This window comes from Mustela nivalis (assembly GCF_964662115.1).
Source record: "Mustela nivalis genome assembly, contig: HAP1_SCAFFOLD_448, whole genome shotgun sequence".
Taxonomy (NCBI): domain Eukaryota; kingdom Metazoa; phylum Chordata; class Mammalia; order Carnivora; family Mustelidae; genus Mustela; species Mustela nivalis.
In genome coordinates, this window is record NW_028136207.1 from 624,240 (window position 1) to 643,366 (window position 19,127).

General features: G+C 45.2%; 2 protein-coding genes across 3 annotated transcripts in view; both read left to right on the plus strand.

Moving 5' to 3' along the window:
• Nucleotides 1-19, plus strand: part of LOC309857164 (uncharacterized protein) — a gene marked incomplete at both ends in the record, with an annotated part of 40,064 nt that extends 40,045 nt beyond the window's left edge. The window contains one exon of the mRNA XM_082749990.1: nt 14-19. Coding sequence (XP_082606116.1) covers nt 14-19 — 6 coding nt within the window. The remainder of the gene's footprint in view (nt 1-13) is intronic.
• LOC309857167 (transport and Golgi organization protein 1 homolog) lies at nt 6-18,468 on the plus strand. Of its 2 annotated transcripts, XM_082749991.1 has the most exons (10): nt 6-86; nt 2,688-2,789; nt 10,423-10,483; nt 10,591-10,626; nt 10,706-10,773; nt 10,897-10,991; nt 11,992-12,056; nt 15,020-15,173; nt 15,748-15,830; nt 18,275-18,468. In XM_082749991.1, exons 1-10 carry the CDS (start codon nt 43-45, stop codon nt 18,293-18,295), a joined length of 729 nt encoding a protein of 242 aa, XP_082606117.1. In that variant the 5' UTR covers nt 6-42; the 3' UTR covers nt 18,296-18,468. The 2 variants fall into 2 exon arrangements, with proteins under 2 accessions (XP_082606117.1, XP_082606118.1); XM_082749992.1 differs by lacking the exon at nt 2,688-2,789 and having other exon boundaries at nt 9-86; nt 18,275-18,467.
• The last annotated feature ends 659 nt before the right edge of the window (nt 18,469-19,127 follow it).

A 19,127-nucleotide genomic window follows, 5' to 3' on the forward strand; every position in this document is an offset into this window, starting at 1 on the left:
GCTAAAGAAGCAGAATTGAACCTGCTAAAGAAAAAATTGGATATGGTGGTGGAGTTCTCTGAAAACCGAAAACTGACTGCAGAAAAGTAAGCTATTGCTGTCTTGTCATAGATATTGTTGTATGAATTTTCGTGGCAGCAAGTATTTAGATCTTCTGGAATTGGATCTTTGTGTACTTTTGCCAAATGCATTCTGTAGAATTGTGCCTGCCCTTCCTGTCTTGATTTGTGTAACCTGAATTTTCCTTTCTGTTCTAATGACTTGCCACATGTTATTGTGTGATTCATTGGGGAAGAAGAGGGAAGGTACCAGCATTAATCACTTTGATACATGGATCCCCTCTGGATCAGTCTACATTGTCCTTTCATTTTAACTCTCATCACGTGCTCTGACCACTCCTGCATTAGGTCCATTTCTTGTTCAGTATGAGACTTGGGTCCAGAATGTGCAGAGAAAAATGGAATTCTCTTCCTGCAGAAACAGGGAAAGTTTCTTTGTGGAAAGTGTGCTGGGGCTCCAGCAATACTGGGTCCCTTTATCTGGTGTACAACTGAGATCATTCGCTGCAGCCCAATACCTTAGAAGGCCAGGGTATTTCCTGTCCACCTGATTTTCTTTTCTCTTTCTTTCTTTCTTTCTTTCTTTGTTTCTTTCTTTCTTTCTTTCTTAAAGAGATTTTATTTATCTATTTGACAGAAAGAGACACCGCGTGCAAGAGAACACAAGCAGGGGGAGTGCAAGAGGGAGAAGCAGGCTTCCCACCGAACAGGGAGTCCAGTGTGGGGCTCTGTTGCAGGACCCTGGGATCATGACCTGTACCAAATACTTTTAAGCAGATAATTACTGAGCCATCCTGGTGCCCCTCCACACGATTTTCTAGGTGTATGTCTCTTGGATCGCAACCAAAGTCTGCAGTTTCATTAAGTCTCATCTTTGCTGGCTGGACGAGAGCTTCGCTTGTTGAATTCCAACCTGTCCCCAAAAGGTTGCTTGTTCATTTACTTTGTATTCACTCGCCTGTTCTAGAATTCACTGATGTGTCCTCTGGAAACTGGCTCTCACTGCCAGGCTGGCTTTCTCCTAGGCTTCCTTCTTCTCCATCTGATTATCATGTTTCTTCATGTGCTCTTTAGAAATTGGGTGCATTCAGTCACAAGTTTTCTCTCTTGTCCAGTGTGTCCTTTTATTTCTCAGGAGGAGATAAGGACGTTGGAGTCCCTCATTCATGTGGAAAAGCAAAACTGTTCCCTGTCTACCCTGGGGAATCAGCTTTGTGTTATTCCGTCCCACATCGGTGGTGGGGGCCACTCTCTCTCATAGGCACTTGGGTTCTGTTCATTGGTAAAGACCCACTCCCCTCACTCTTTCCTTCTCTCAAATCAATCTTTGAAATAATAATAATTTTAATAATAATAATAATAATATTTCATTACTTTTATTTCTGCCGTTAGAACACAATTCAGGCAAAGAAAGGAGTCTTACTTTTAATTTACATACTTCAGGACCTTCTTGGGGCAGGTCCAGTGTCCTGACCACCTTTCTCTCTTCAACACCATATCCCTGAGCCGCACACTGACTGCCGCTCCAGAAGACATTTGCTGAAGGATGGTTGATAGACCAAAAGCAGATGCTCCTGTCCTTCTCTTTCTAGAGCTTTTGTCTGTCCCTAAGTCTTTCTGCATGAGATTCTTGACAAGTGTCCTGTTGAAACCTTGTGAATGAACACCATGAACAAAAGAGTTGAGGGCAGCCCAGCAGACCAACCTTTCTAAGCATCACCATTTGCTGCCTTCACCATCCATGAAGTTGGTCTTGGTCAAGAAGGTTTACTTGGGGCGCCTGGGTGGTTCAGTAGGTTAGAGCCTCTGCTTTCGGCTGAGGTCATGGTCCCCCTGGGATGGAGCCCTGCATTGGGCTCTTTGCTCAGTGGGCAGCCTGCTCCCCCCCGCTCTGCCTACCTCTCTGCATACTTGAGATCTCTCTCTGTCAAATAAATAAATAAAATCTTTTTTTTTAATAAAGGTAGAGTCATTGGAGTTGACAGATTTACATCTGAACTATGTTCCACTGTGATAACACCCTGAGTATGTGACAGTTCACATGGATTATTTAAGGACATATTTTCGGCACTAAGATTGGCCTTTTCCTATTCCAGGATCTTTCACGAGGGGCCAGGGGTTGTACATTTAAAGCCTAGAGATGTGTGGGAGTGAGTTTCCATACCAGTGAAGCCATATTCTGGAAGTTCCTTTGGGCTGAATGTGGGGGCACAGCCTTGGTCTGAGGATCAGGGCTCCCCACAGAGACTAATGATGGTCCCCTATTCATCCTAATGAGTGTAGCTCATCAGGCTTGGCTTTTCACTTTGAATTGAAATGAGCCTTCACCTTCTCAAACCAAAGACGTATTCCAAGAGGGCACAGAGTGCAATATTATTTGGTGACATAGTGAATGAATTAAAGTAGACAAGTAAAAAGAAAGCCCCGATTGCAGGGAGCTTGGCCAGCAGCAAGAGTTCGATGTTTCTTCAACCTTAAATGGGGCCTTCATTCATTTCCCTGTTGTGTTGTCAGTCTGTGCTTTTAGCGGGGACATTCCACCATAGGCCATCAAGTGTGCTGGAAGAATAAATGGCAAAAATTCAGGACCGTGGCTACTGGACAATGTATATATCTCTCCCATCTTAGGAAGCTAGAAGAGAAACTGTATGAATTGAATGCAACTAAGAATGAGCTGTTAGCTGCCGATAAATATCTGAAAGTAACTGTAGAAGAAATGGAGAAGTACGGGTAAGTTCAGACACTACATACTATTGGCTCCTGAAAAGTTCCCTTTGGATTTTTTTTAAATTTTTAATTTTCTTATAAACCTATGATGAATTCTTAGCCCCAGGGGTACATGTCTGTTATTCATCAGGCTTACACACTTCACAGCACTCACCATAGCTCATACCCTCCCCAGTGTCCATAACCCCACCATCCTCTCCCTACAACCTTCCCCCCAGCATCCCTCAGTTTATTTTGTGACATCTTGTTTCATTTATTCTTTTCCTACCCCACAACCCCCCACGTTGCATCTCCACTTCCTCATATCAGGGAGACCATATGATAGTTGTCTTTCTCCGATCGACTTATTTCGATAAGGATAATTCCCTCTAGTTCCATGCACGTCGTCGCAAATGGCAAGATATTTCTTTTGATGGCTTCATAGTATTCCACTGTATATATATACCACATCTTCTTTATCCACTCATTTGTTGATGGACATCTAGGTCCTTTCCGTAGTTTGGCTATTGTGGACATTGCTGCTATAAACATTCAGGTACACGTGGCCCTTCAGATCACTACGTTTGTATCATTAGGGTAAATAGCCAGTAGTGCAATTGCTGGGTCATAGGGTAGCTCTATTTTCAGCTTTTTGAGAAACCACCATGGTGTTTTCCAGAGTGGTTGCACCAGCTTGCATTCCCACCAAAAGTGTAAGAGTGTTCCTTTTTCTATGCATCCTCACCAGCATCTGTCATTTCCTGACTTGTTAATCTTAGCCATTCTGACTAGTGTGAGGTGGTATCTCATTGTGGTTTTGATTTGTATTTCCCTGATGCCGAGTGATGTGGAGCAATTTTTCATGTGTCTGTTGGCCATCTGGATGTCTTTGCAGAAATGTCTGTTCATGTCCTCTGCCGTTTCTTGATTGGATTATTTGTTCTTTGGGTGTTGAGTTTCCGAAGCTCTTTATAGATTTTGGATCCTAGCCCTTTATCTGATATGTCGTTTGCAAATATCTTCTCCCATTCTGTCAGTTGTCTTTTGGTTTTGTTAACTGTTTCCTTTGCTGTGCAGAAGCTTTTGGTCTTGATGAAGTTCCAATAGTTTGTTTTTGCCTTTGATTTCCTCCCTTTTGATGATGTTTCTAGGAAGAAGTTGCTGTGGTTGAGGTCGAAGATGTTGTTGCCTGTATTCTCCTCAAGGATTTTGATGGATTCCTTTCTCACATTGACGCCCTTCGTCCATTTTTAGTCTATTTTCCTGTGTAGTGTAAGGAAATGGTCCAGTTTCATTTTAATGCATGTGGCTGTCCAATTTCCCCAACACCATTTGTTGAAGAGACGGTCTTTGGACATTGGACATTCTTTCCTGCTTTGTTGAAGATTAGTTGACCATAGAGTTGAGGGTGTATTTTTGGATTCTCTCTTCTGGTCCATTGATCTATGTGTCAGTTTTTGTGCCAGTACCCTTCTGTCTTGATGATGACAGCTTTGAAGCAGAGCTTGAATTCCAGAATTGTGATGCCACCAACTTTGGCTTTCTTTTTCAATATTGCTTTGGCTATTCGAGGTTTTTTCTGGTTCCACATAAATTTTAGGATTATTTGTTCCATTTCTTTGAAAAAAATGGATGGGATTTTGATAGGGATTGCATTAAATGTGTGAATTTCTTTAGATAGCAAAGACATTTTCATAATATTTGTTTTTCCAATCCAGGTGCATGGAACCTTTTTCCATTTCTTTGTGTCTTCCTCAATTTCTTTCATGAGTGCTTTAGAGTTTTCTTAGTATAGTTTCTTTGCCTCTTTGCTTAGTTGTATTCCTAATTATCTTATGGTTTTGGGTGCAGTTGTAAATGGGGTTGACTCCTTAATTTTCGTCCTTTTGTCTTGTTGTTGTGTAAAGCAATGCAACTGATTTCTGTGCATTGGTTTTATATCCTGACACTTTACTGAATTCCTGTACAAGTTCTAGCAGATTTGGAGTGAAGTCTTTTGGGGTTTCCACATATAGTATCATATCATCTGCAAAGAGTGAGAGTTTGACTTTTTTTTTTTTTTTTTTTGCTGATTTGGATGTTTTTGATATCTTTTTGTTGTCTGATTGCTGAGGCGTGGACTTCTAGTACTATGTTGAATAGCAATGGTGATAATGGACATCCCTGCCGTGTTCCTGGCCTTAGCGGAAAAGCTCTCAGTTTTTCTCCATTGAGAATGATATTTGCAGTGGGTTTTCCATAGATGGCTATGATAATATTGAGATATGTGCCCTCTATCCCTACACTTTGAAGTGTTCTGATCAGGAAGGAATGCTGTACTTTGTCAAATGCTTTCTCAGCATCTATTGAGAGTATCATGTGGTTCTTGTTCTTTTCTTAATGTATTGTATCACATTAATTGATTTGCAGATGTTGAACCAACCTTGCAGCCCTGGAATAAATCCCACTTGGTGGTGGAGAATAATCGTTTTAATGTACTCTTGGATCCTATTGGCTAGTATTTTGGTGAGGATTCTTGCGTCTGTGTTCATCAAGGATATTGATCTGTAATTCTCTTTTTTGATGGGATCCTTGTCTGGTTTGGGGATCAAGGTGATGCAGGCCTCATAAAACGAGTTTGGAAGTTTTCCTACCATTTCAGTTTTTTGGAACAGTTTCGGGACAATAGGAATTAATTCTTCTTTAAATGTTTGATAGAATTCCCCTGGGAAGCAATCTCGCCCTGGGCTTTTATTTGTTTGGATATTTTTGATGACTATTTCAATCTCCCTACTGGTTATGGGTCTGTTAAGGTTTTCTATTTATTCCTGGCTCACTTGTGATAGATAATATTGTCTCTGATAGTGCACCCACTTCTTCCAGATTGTCAGATTTGTTGGCGAAGAGTTGCTCATAATATGTACTTATAATTGTTTGTATTTCTTTGGTGTTGGTTTGATCTCTCCTCTTTCTTTTGTGATTTTATTAATTTGGGTCCTTTTTCTTTTCCTTTGATAGGTGTGGCCAGGGGTTTATCAATCTTATTAATTCTTTCAGAGAACCAGCTCCTAGTTTCATTGATTTGTTCTATTGTTTTGTTTGTTTGTTTGTTTGTTTTTAAAGATTTTAAGTATTTATTTGACAGAGAGAGAGATCACAAGTAAGCAGTAGGCAGAGAGGCAGGCATAGAGAGGGAGAAGGAAGCAGGCTTCCTGCTGAGCAGAGAGCCCGATGCAGGGCTCGATCCCGGGACCCTGGGATCATGACCTGAGCCAAAGGCAGAGCCCCAACCCACTGAGCCACCCAGGCGCCCCTGTTTGTTTGTTTCTATTTCATTGATTTCTGCTCTGATCTTTATGATTTCTCTTCTCCTGCTGAGTTTAGGTTTTCTTCGGTGTTCTTTCTCCAGCCCCTTTAGGTGTAGGGTTAGGTTGTGTATTTGAGACCTTTCTTATTTCTTGAGAAAGGCTTGTATCGCTATATATTTTCCTCTCAGCACTGCCTTTGCTGTGTCCCACGGATTTTGAACCATTGTGTTTTCATTGTCATTTGTTTCCATGATTTTTTTTTTTCAATTCTTCTTTATTTTCCTGGTTGAGACATCCATTCTTTAATAGGATGCTCTTTAGCTTCCTTTCTCTGTCATTTGAGTTCCTTCCAACTTTCCTCTTGTGATTGAGTCCTAGCTTCAGAGCATTGTCGTCTGAAAATATGCAGGGGATGATCCCAATCTTTTGATACCGGTTGAGACCTGATCTGTGAACCAGGATGTGATCTCTTTTGGAGAATGTTCCATGTGCATTAGAGAAGAATATGTATTGTTGCTTTGGGATGGAATGTTCTGAATACATCTGTGATGGTCCAGTGTGTCATTTAAGGCCTTTATTTCCTTGTTCATCTTTCGCTTGCATGATCTGTCCATTTCAGTGAGGAGAGTGTTAAAGTCCCCTACTCTTCTTGAATTATTGTTGATGTGTTTCTTTGATTTTGTTATTAATTGGTTTATATAGTTGGCTGCTCCCATGTTAGGGGCATAGATATTTAAAATTGTTAGATCTTCTTGTTGGAGAGACCCTTTGAGTATGATATAGTGTCCTTCCTCATCTCTTTTATTATAGTCTTTGGCATAAAATCTAATTGATCTGATAGAAGGATTGCCACCCCAACTTTCTTCTGATTTTCATTAGCATGGTAAATTGTTTTCCACACCCTCACTTTAAATCTGGAGGTGTCTTAGGGTCTAAAATGAGTTTCTTGTAGGCAGCATATGGTTGGGTATTGTTTTTTTTATCCATTCTGATACCCTGTGTCTTTTGATTGGGGTATTTAACCCATTTACATTCAGGGGAACTATTGAGAGATATGAATTTAGTGCCCTTGTATTGCCTGTAAGATGACTGTTACTGTATGTTGTCTCTGTTCCTTTCTGATCTACAACTTTTAGGCTCTCTCTTTTCTTAGAGGACCACTTTCAATATTTTTTGTAGAGCTGGTTTGGTGTTTGCAAATTCTTTCAGATTTTGTTTGTCCTGGAAGGTTTTTACCTCTCCTTCTATTTTCAATGATAGTCTAGCTGGATATAGTATTCTTGGCTGCATATTTTTCTCATTTATTGCTCTGAATATATCTTGCCAGTCCTTGCTGGCCTGCCAGGTCTCTTTGGATAATTCTGCTGCCAATCTAATATTTTTACCATTGTATGTTACAGACTTCTTGTCCCGGGGTGCTGTCAGAATTTTCTCTTTGTTTCTAAGACTTGTAAATTTTACTATTAGATGGCGGGTTGTGGACCTATTCTTATTGATTTCGAGGGGGGTTCTCTACACCTCCTGGATTTTGATGCTTGCTCCCTTTGCCATATTAGGGAAATTCTCTCCAATAATTCTCTCCAATATACCTTCTGCTCTGCTCTCTCTTCTTCTCCTTCTGGAATCCCAGTTATTCTAATGTTGTTTTGTCTTATGGTATCACTTATCTCTGGAATTCTCCCCAAGTGGTCCTGTAGTTGTTTGTCTCTCTTTTGCTCAGCTTCTTTATTCTCTGTTATTTGGTCTTCTATATCACTAATTCTTTCTTCTGCCTCATTTATCCTAGCAGTAAGAGCCTCCATCTTTGATTGCACCTCTTTAATAGCTTTTTGGATTTCAACATGGTTAAACTGTGGTTCTTTTATTTATCCAGAAAGGGCTTTTATATCTCCAGGTAGGGTTTCTTTAATATCTCCCATGCCTTTTTAGAGCATGGCTAGAACCTTGAGAATCGTCATTTTGAACTCTAGATCTGACATATTACCAATGTCCGTATTGATTAGGTCCCTAGCCTTCGATACTGTCTCTTGTTCTTTATTTGTGGTGAGTTTTTCCGCCTTGTCACTTTGTCCAGATAAGAATATTTGAAGGAGCAAATAAAATACTAAAAGGGTGGCAAAGACCCCAGGAAAGTGTGCTTTAGCCAAATCAGAAGAGAACCCAAATCATGGTGGGAGAGAAAGGGGGAAAAAGGAGGATCAGGGAAAAAATTTAAAAAAGAATACAAATAATGAAATAATATAAAAAAGAAAAATATATATACATATTAGTCTGGTGACTAGAACAGGGTCATTCACTTAATTTGGGGTGTATTTTTGTCTCTTACAAGAAATTACCTCCCCAAATTTTAAAGGATGGAAAACATATATAAGAGTAAGCACAATGAAGGACGGAATATGACTATTAAGATGAAAAGAATTTTTTTTAATTTCTAAAGAAAGAGTTGATATGTAAGTTGGTTGGGAGAATAAAGAAAAAGAAAATGGAGAAGAATTGCTCAAGCTGGAGAGTAGAACAAGCCCGGTGGTAGATTTAGGGTGTAGTTTCATCTATTAGAAGAAGTTGTACCCCAAATTTTTTAGAAGAAAAAACCCTATGTGTATACAGAAACTGAAGTTAGATACAATGAAGGATAACGTGACAATAATAATGAAGGTTTGAAAAAGATTATTTTAATGAAAAGTATTGTTAAGATAAACTAGTTTAAAAAAAACGTTAAAAGAAGAAAGGGTAAAAGTTTAAAAAAAATTAGCTGAAGATAAAAAAGTAAAGTTAAAAAAATTAACTTTGCAAGACTAAAGTATCATGAGGAGAAAGCCGTGAATTCATGGTTTGCTTTAGCCTCCTCTGGTATTCCGCTGTTCTCCTTGGTAAGTGAACTTGGTCTTGGCTGGACTTCTTGTTGATCTTCTCAGGGAGGGGACTGTTGTAGTGATTCGCAGGTCTCTTTGCCCCAGGCAGAATTGCACCACCCTTTCCAGAGGCCAGGCTAAGTAATCCGCTGGGGTCGCTTTCAGGAGATTTTGTTTCCTGAACACTTTCCTTAGAGTTCCAGAGATCAGTAATGAAAGTGGCGGCCTCCCAATCTCTGTCCTGGAGGAGCCGAAAGCTCAGGGACCCACTCCTCAGTGCGCCCTCAGGGAAAAGCACTCATCATTTCCCTCTCCCTGGCCTCCGGCTGCGCTCAGACCTCACCCAGGCTGTGACCAAGTGTCTCTGTCTCTGGCACACAGCTCCACCTGGAGTCTCCGAAACCCTTAGATCGCTGAGCTCTTTTGGGGGGATTTCCCCAGATCCTGTGCCATGGATTACGGTTCAAGGTAACGCTGAGTTGAAAGGTCACTCCTTGGCTCTCTTTCTGTTGCCGGCTTCCCCGCTCTAATACTTGCATGTTCTATGACACTCAGACACCCCCGGGCCTTCTGTGACCCTGCAGGACCTGGGGCCACGCCGTCCCTGCATGGGCTTCAGCCCGGTTTAGCCTCTGGAGCGACGTCCCTCAGTGCACATCGCTTTTAAAAGTCCTGGATTTGTGCTCTGTTGCTTGTCAGGAGCCGGACCCTCCCCACGGGGTCTATCTTCCCATCGCTTTGGATTCACTTCTCCGTGGGTCCGACCTTTCAGAAAGTAGTCGATATTCTGTTTCTCAAATTGATGCTCTTATTCTCTTCGATCTCCTGTTGGATCTGTAGGTGTTTGGAATGGTTTGATAAGCTATCTAGCTCATCTCCTGCTACCTGATGTCATCTCAGCCTGCTATTTCTCCACCATCTTGACTCCTCCCTCCCTCTGGATTGTTAATCTCTGTATATTTTGAGGACTCAATTAAGTAATATACACTAAAATTCAGAGGATGTATCCAGAGCAAATTAACTGACACAGAAAGATAAGGCACAAAACAATTACGTTACTAAACATATCCGGATCCCCAGTGTTGGCATGACTGTGGAAACTAGCTCCATACCAGCGTCCTTGAGGTGGTGTTTGGAGGAAAACAGTTTGTCCTAGGATGAGTCTTTCCCATAAGCCCGGTAGTGGCATCTGATGGTGCTGGTCTCTGCAAACCTGGGAACCATAGCGAGGATAGAAGTTAAAGGAGAATTTGTCATCTGATAACTGAGGGAAGGATTGAAAACGGGTAAGGAAGTTTTGTCGGTTTTGATCCTGCAGGCAAAGAAAAATGATGAAGGAAAGGCTGTAAGAACAGCTTTGATCCCACAGTCCAATTATAGTCAGGTGAAAGTGTTTCCTGTGTCAGGATCAATTGTATGAGGGGACAGATAAGAGGAGGATGGCCACATTGGCAGATGATTGAAAATCACACCCAGTGTTGGGTTTTGTCTGGTGAAAACAATTGTCCCCCCTCACAGACGAGAAGTGGAAGAAATGCGAGAAGAGCTGCAGGAGTCTAACCTCAGCTTCAACCACAAGGTAACCGAAGTTGTGTCCAACACACTGACCCCTTGGCGCCCCCTGCAGGTGATGGTCGTGGCCCTTAGAGCCCTGAACATGGGTTTCTGGTGTGTTGGCTTTTTCAGATCGCAGTTCAAGAGAGGAATGCTCTGGCTAACTGGGTAAGTGTTTTCCTTTTCCTCATCTTCGTTTGCGGCACAGTCGGGCACAACTGAAGGTGGGTGTGTTTTTCTGCCGCAGATGAAGGCTCGGTATTGGGAAACAAGGATGATGCAGCAGAGCAGGGAGAACACCTACTGGAAATACAGGTGTGGGAGTTTGACATGCGTTTTTGCAGGTGTTTGGAGAGGTGAGGGCTATGCTGTTTACTGCCTAGGAGAGGATGTGGTGTTGTAATTCTTAGAGATGTCCATTCTTTTTCTGTGTTCAAGACTGCGCATGATGCAAAGGGAGATGCTGCCTGTGGGGTCCGTGAGGCGGGAACTGAAGCCGGGAAAGCCTGAGTTGCAGAAGCCTGTGTGGCAAGGTAGGGAGCACAATGGGAAATGCAGCAGCCTGATTTCTGCTGTGAAACCACACGGTGTCCTTCCTGTTCCTGTGGGTGATTGCTGTGTGTCCTGGAGAGAATCACAAGCCTGCAGGTGGTCTGAAGGGGTGACAGGAGGGTGCTTTTCTTATATGCCCCCAGGCAGCAGGACACTTGCCCCCGTGACAGGTGGAGCTCACACCGCTCCACACCTTACCCTTGCTACCCCCTTCGGAAGAGCTGAGCCTGAGAAGGTGCGAGACGAGCGCCCTTCCCACCTTGACTCAGTGGTCACCTTGACAAAAAAAAAAAAAAAAGACTATTGGTGAAAAAGGGAATTTATTTACTCATTATGGAGGTTTCTATATTTTTGTTTTATTTGTCATCTATAGGACCATATTGAGCAATGAAATATATTTTACTCCTCTCATGTTATCAGTGCAATGCCATAGCTTTATTGCTCAATCTGTCTATGATTTCTTTGTTCATGACTATACAAATGTCAAAGTCTGTTTCTTCCCTGAAATGTTTATTTGTTGGCCAGTCACTCATTCTAGGTCCCAACTACAGGATGGACAAATGAACCATCCACCTGTGGCCTGAGAAGAGAACATGGGCTGTTCATGTTGAGGGTTTGTGGATGTCCCCACACAAGGCTATTCTCACTTAGGTGTTTAATCTATGAAGATAAAGTGATTTTTTTCTGATGTGTGTTGAGCACCCCAATTTTAGTGTTGATAGCCAGTTGTACCCCGACCTGTTTACACGTGATGGATTGCTTACAGAAACACTGGAACCAGGGCCCTGGAGTGTCTCACGCAAGAGGTGACTGGTGTCTCTCGTTGCAAAGGACTCACTTGAGTCACGGGTGAAACCCTCTGATAAGGGACCCAAGTAACCCTCTGATAAGGGACCCAAGTGTGGGAAAGAGTGCAAGATGGGAGAGGAAGGCATGGAGGGCATGAAACCACAATAAACATCTGACCTTTGTCTGATCTAGCATCTAGAGTGGTTCCCAGGATGAACAGCAGCACTAACCCTCAAAGGGACCCAGAGATGCATACGGTAAGTGCTTGGGCATTTTTAGTTGTGTCTGTTTCTGAAATGGATTGCAGTGTGGACAGGTCCCTGTCCTATCCTGTGGCCTTGGTGTGTGTCCTGTGATCATCCCTTTCAGAGTGCACGCTGTTCACCCAGGAGCCTCCACCTGCTCCCTTAGAGATCTTCAAATTTGTGCTTCCTCCCAAATCTGTAGATGCTTTGCGACACGGGATGGTAGGACGCTCACCTCATGCATGTGTGTGTCTGTGTGTGTGTGTGTGTACGTGCGTGTATGTGTGTGTGTACATAACTCGTGGAGGGTGACATCTCACCCCACAGTGAAGTCAGCTAGTCTGGCTGACTCCTTGCGGTTTGCTTTCCTGCGGGAGCTGGAGCATTTTTAGTATTTGGGTCAGGAGACTAACCTGGGAGGGTGTCTGCAGAGGTCCTCAGATGGAAAATGGGAAAAGCCAGGACCGCGTCACACTTGCCCCACATGCTTTGGGCAGCTTGAGTGTTTGTGGAGAAGGTGAGCTGTGACCTCCCGTGCGTCCCATCTGAGTGGGTGAAGACGACAGCTAGATTCCCTCCAGTTGGCCCCTGGGTGAGATGATGATGAACTCTGGCAGGAGCCAGGTGTGTCATAGAAAATACCCCCTGGAGCAGCAGCCCTGAGGAGGGAATCCCAGTGACTCTCTGCAAGGCCCACACCTCACACGTGTTTTACTTATGCTTCCGTGAGCAGGTTCTGATGGGGTCTGATGGCTGTGCCAGCTCATAGCGTCTCTCCCGACCCATCCTGGGAGCATTGCCTGTGCTCTCCAGACACACTGGTTCCCATTTGGGGGTATCGAATCGGCCCATCAGTGGTTCTCAGCACCCAGGACTAGGCATTTGCTCTGTGCCTGAGCTAAGGACTGTCCGAATGTCAGGGATCCACAGAGATGGTCTTGCTCACTCTAAGGGGTCCTGTTTCTCTCAGAAAGCACTCTTCCAGGTCCTCTGCAGGACTCCGGACACTCCTATCTCCTCAGCGCTGTCTGTGGCCATGGACAGCCCTTGTGGAGTGTAGAAGATCCCATTGTCAGGGAGGAAAGCAGAGCTGGTCAGGGGGGATGCTGGTGGGCTTCCGGTTGACCCACAAGCACCTGCACTTCCATGCATGGACACCTGGCTTCCCATGGCCTCTCATTGTGTTTGTTCTCAATGTATAGAAGGAGCTGCTCTGTTTGCTGTGATGGGGGAGGTGTGGTCCCAGCTGTAGATACTGGCCTGTCCTGAGTGGAGTTTTTTCCTTAGCTGATTATCCTTGGTGTCACACTCTTGTCTCTGTCGAGGTGTGCAGACCTATATTAACATGTGGTGACAGTAGTTTTCCCCATGGGATCTCTTCACCCCAGGTGCTAGGTGAGACACAGGGGGCGGATAGCCGTTCTGGCACAGATGCTATAGTATTGGAACATGGTGGTGGGGAAGATGTGTGTGCGGATGTGTACCCCTGCCTGCCCACAGTGCACTCCGGGGAAGTAACTGGGGGAGGAGGTCCCCTCCCTCCACAGTGAAGTCCTCTGGCCAGCCCGACTCCCTTTAGGTTACGTTCAGGAGCACTGGTGTGCTCATCCTGGGGATAGATGGGTCTGGGAATCCTCACAAACAGAAACTGGAGAAAACTCTCTCTGCATTTTATACTGTCTCCTTTGCAGTCTGCAATGTTCTCAGGGCATGTTTCACAAGTCATCTCCATTTTACTTCTGATGGAAAACGTGCCTTGCAGAACCAGCCCACTTAAGACCCTGTCTACAAGTATTTTGAAGTGTCAAAGCTCTTATGTGCACTGTCGTAATCTCACACTGGGTCACATGTTCTTAAGGGGGACATCAGTGATTACATGCATGATCACTGCCTCCCAGCCCTTCAGCTGGGTTTCCAGGAGCAGGTCACTGGGTCCTAAGTTACTGTGAGAGTTGATTTCTTTTCTCATTACACGTGTGGAGTTTTCCACTGGGAAGCATATACCCTTTTGTGAATTCTCTCATATGGCCTTCCCATCTTCATTTCCCATTGTACAAAATTACTCTGGAACTCAGTAGGTTGAAATTTCCAAATGACTATGTTTTCAGACAAACACAGGGGGCGCCTGTGTGGCTCAGTGCATTAAAGCCTCTGCCTTAGGCTCAGGTCATGATCCTAGGTCCTGGGATCAAGCCCCACATCAGACTCTCTGCTCAGCCTGCTTCTCTCTCTCTCTCTCTCTCTCTCTCTCTCTCTCTCTGCCTCTCTGCCTGCTTCTGATCTCTGTCTGTCAAATAAATAAAATCTTAAAAAAAAAAAAGACAAGCACAGCTGATTAGTGTAAATAAAGGTTTTTGGTATCATGTCCCTCGGAAGACACTTTTCCAGTGCCCCTGTCAGACCACAAGGCCCTAATTCCTCAAGTGTCTTTGTAGCCATGGACAGAAACTGTAGAGAGTAGAGGACCCCTTTGTCAGGAGCGAGGCAGCGTGGGGAGAGTCAGGGACTTACAGGCCAACGATTCCCCTCAAGTGGCTCAGAAACTTTGTGGAGAAAGGGCATTCAGTTTCGTCACATTCTCTCTATTATGACCAAAGCAAAATCTTCTCTGGTGGCTGAGGAGGATAGAGGAAGTGTTGTCCAGGATGTCGATGCCTCCGTGTCTGGAATGTGCTGCTTTAGTCTGCAATGATCCTTTTTCATCTTTAAGACACGACTTCTTGCTGGAGAATGTGGGCCGACATGGGCAGTGATGTGTTGTGACAGGCTATTCCTGTAACAGCCATTGCCCTCTCCACCCTCATTGGACTGGCCCCAGCTGGGAGGGGCATGTAAATTTTGTAGCATGATGCAGCTCTCCTGGAAGGTGGTATTGGAGAAGGAGCCGGATGCTGAGAGCTCTTTGTTTTGGTTTCTTTTCTTGGTGTTGCAACTTTTGTCTGTTTTGCTAAAATATTTTCTTGTCTGTTCTGCAGGTCGCTAGAGGTGTGAGAGAGTTCCCTCATTGCCCAGGGCTCCTCCATATGCCCTACCACATGGGGTGGAATGTACCAGACTTCCCTCCTCCTCATCCACCTCCACAGTGGTGGACATGGGGGCCTCGGGCACACCTCGTTCCCCCACCACATGGTGAGATGATCTGAATTGACATGGGTCATAGAGCTTATTCATAGTTGAACCACTTCTGTCAGTGGAGAGTATGGAGAGGTGGTACCACAAGGCTTTGCAATGCAGCAATATGCCCAAGTGAGGACATGGTAACATTGCTCCACTTTGTCTGACGTCCATCTCATGGACTGTCTGGTTCACCATACAGAACTGGGCATCAGGCTTCTACTATGGAGCAGAAAGTGACATTCCACAGAGGACAGACATAGAAGCATTGCTCAGGTGCACCACACAGACATGACGTTTTGGGCTCTGGGCTGGACAAATCATAACCTTCACATCAGTCTCACATGTGGAGACCCCAGTTGTCCAGCATTATAGATTAGTTCTGGAAACATATGTCCCAGGCAGAGTGGTCGTATCTGCGAGGGTGATGGACAGTTCCCGTCTTCGTCCACAAGGGTCAGGGGAGTCCTGTGAGAATCACAGTGGACCCTCCAGAAGGAGAGAGGGGAATAGGCTGGGGCAGGGGTAGAGGGTTGGCTTGAATCCTGTGTGGTCGTCGCCAGTCTGAAACCACCTCTGTCCCTTCTAGGCCTTCGGTCCAAATCAGAAGCCTGTGGAGTTCAAGGGGACAATAGCAGCACCATGCCCGAGAAGGTCCCAGAGAAGAACCAAGTAAATGCTGGGGTGTTTTCAGTTGTACCCATTTCTGGAATCCTGTTCCTCTCTGGGCAGCACAGTGTCTTGGCCTGTGTGTGTTGGGTATATCCTGGGGTCTGTGTGTGGTGTCGTTTCCTGTTCAAAGTGGCAAGTCTTCATGCAGACCTTACAGGTGTCTATTTCCAGATCACCTTCTGGTTGTGTCAGTGGAGCAAAGGCAGAGTTTGTGTTCAGGGCTTGACTTTCAAGGGGAAACCAGGCTGGGGACCCTGTATGATTCTGAAGTTCTTCAGGACACACGTGCATGTTCCTGGCTATTTGCACACACTGAGCAGTGGGCAGGTGCCATTGCTGGGAAGGAAGTGTCTCCGTTGCACAATGGCAGACATCTGTCTCTTACCGTCGTGCACATCCAGCACCCGCATACGTTGTTCTGGGAGGGATGAAACACCTCTCACTTCATCTGTGGCGTGTAGGGTTTAAGCTGTCATTTCCTTAGTTGTATAAACGCCTGACACAGGTCTGTGGTCCCTTCATTCTTCATTAGCGTAGGGGTCTGCCCTTGTCCTCTGCAGTTTAGAAACTTGTGGGTAACGGTCTTGTCTGGTCTGGGAGGTGAGAATGAAAGAAAAAGTGGCAGATGCCGGATGCAGGTGTAGAGGGTTTGTTGGAATGTTGCTCAGTCACTTCCAGGTGGAGAAGCTTCTGTCTTTTCCATGGTGTGGGTCAGATACAGATGCTGGAGCGTCCTCACAAGGACCAGCGGTGCTGCCCACAGGCCTCTCGTGGTATGGCAGAGTGAAGGCTGCTAGACATGGTAACTTTCTTCTGGTTGTTCTGTATTTAGAATTGATGGGCCTTGTCTTCCAGTCATACTGAGAGGGTTGTAGGTTCCTTGTGGCAGAGAGCTGCCCTTCTCCGAATGCTGGGCTCAGCAGGTGTCACACACATATGGTACGGAGATGATGCTCTGTGCTCTGGGAGGGATGAGGCCTTAATGTGAGGAATTGAGGGTGTGCGTCTGAGAGAAGGGAGGGACACACTGATGACAGGACATAGACCGTGTGTTCTGTATAAGGGAAGAACTAGAGATGTATCCAGAAAAAAGGGAGGGAGCCCTGAGTCACACAGAAACAGGAGGTCGTGGATGCCCAGAAGGCCCGAGGTGCTCAGGGAGAGGCTGGGCTTCTCTCAGGGAGGGTGAGGCCGTTCCCGGCAGGCCAGCAGCTTGAGAGTGAGTGTGAAGACACCACGCCGTCCACACCGACTGCAGCATGTGTTCACTCACACAGTGTGGATCACGCCGTTATTTGTCTCAGAATGTCGTTTTTGCCATGAATCCCTTCACTCATAGTCTGTGAAGAGCGTTGTTTCCCTGAATTTCTGAAAATTCTGAACCATGTGAAAGAGTATCGTGGAGATTTGGAAATTTAACTTGGTCTTTGGGGATTCTTGTCTGGCTGACTTTAAGTCCCGCAGTGAGAAAACATGAAGACAAGACGGAAACCAGTGAAGGGTGGCCGCCCTGGCCTCAGCCCGAGTCAGACTGTTAGTGGGAGAGTCAGGGTTGGCCAGGAGCAGCCCTAGCTGGAGCCCTGTCACCAGGCCTCCGCATCTGCGTCACTACCCTGCCTGTAGCTCTGCACTTCCCTGGGACTTCAGTCCCAGTTTCCAGATTTGCCTGTGTTCCAGATTTCTCAGCCCAAATACCAGTTCTCAGTGGGGCCTTCTCAGGGCCTCCGCTTTTATTTTAATCTGTCATAGAGAGAACATATTGGATTCTGAGGTCACTAGAACAATAGGAGTTGAAGTACATAAGGAACCTGCAGGGGCTCCTGGGCGACTCAGTGGGTTAAGCAGCAGAATCTTGATTGCTGCTCCGGTCATGATCTCGAGCTTTTGCGATTGAGCCCCAAGTCGGGCTCGGTGCTGAGTGTGGAGCCTATCTGGGATTCTCTCTCTCCCTTACCTTCTCCCCCATCCGTCTTCACTCACAAGTTTGTGCTTTCTCTGTCTCTGTCTCAAAAAGAAAAAAATAATAATATTTGGCAAAGAATCTGGGCTCTGACTATTCACCATTCTCACTGTTTAAATGAAAATAGCTCCATGCCAATGAGCATCAAAAAATGTTTATTTAAGTCCACAAAATACACTAAGAGTGTAATACCTCAGCCCCGGTAGTGGCAATTGTCATTTCAAAGACAAGGCAAAGAGCCCCCTTTTTTCTATTAAATGTCAGGTCCTAGCCACAATGAAGTAAAATATAGTTAAGAGAACAGGTACAATCAGATATTTCTATGTGAGATGTGAAGACAATTATTGTCTATTACATACAGACTCACAGATGTGGCCACACACCCAAGTGTTCATCCAAGGCCTCAGATACAGTATGGGAGGCAGAGAGCATTTAGGAAAACATAAGATCCCATTGTACTAACCCAAATCCTCTTGCCTTACAGGGTAATCATTTTGTAATCTGAAGACTTCCTTGACCTCCAACAACCAGGCTCCAATGAGTTTTTATATCTAGTCAAGATATGAATGTTTCTGCCTGGTGGTCTGAATGCTTTCCCTGCCCATCCTGTACCCTGTGCTTTGTCTCTCCTGGTATCTCCCCAATAAACTGTACATGGTTCTGTCTCTGTGTCAGCATCTCCCTTCAGGGGGACCTACAGTCCCTCTCCTTCGAGGGCACAGGGTGAAGCCTTCAGGCACAGATATCACCCTGGCAACAGTGCAGGGATGGAGGATAGAGCAAGATTACCCTTCGTGGTACTTCTACTGCAGGGACCCCAGGAACCTTTCTGGGGAGGGGGCCCAGTTTGAATTTAGATCTGCTGGTGTTTGTATTAACTCTGGTGACAGATCCTCTTGAGCACATGGCACCTGCTGTTTAGGGGGATAATGATCAGCAGGACAGGTGGCTGTCCCCAGGCAGTGGTCTACTGTGACAGTGAGCAGAGAATGAAGTGTCTTGTGAGGCCCCGAGAGCCTGGTGAGGAGGACCTGCATTAATCCAGGTTTTGTGCAGGGTTTTCACCTCACCAGCTGCCCCCCAACCACAGGGGGGCCTTGAGTGGAGCTGATGGTGGCAGTGTTTGTGGTAAGACCCATGATGCCCCACAGTCCTCCCACAGTTTCCCTGTTGAGGGATGGGCAGGGCAGAGGTCCCTGACAGGAGACCCATCCCTTCATCAGCAGCAGGAGGATTTGGGTGTGTATGCTTCTGTCCCCTTTTAGGCCCTTTCTTCCCAATCCCTTCTGCAGCAGAGCTGCTGGATCCTGCAAAGCCCTCCTTCTTCCCAGGTCATG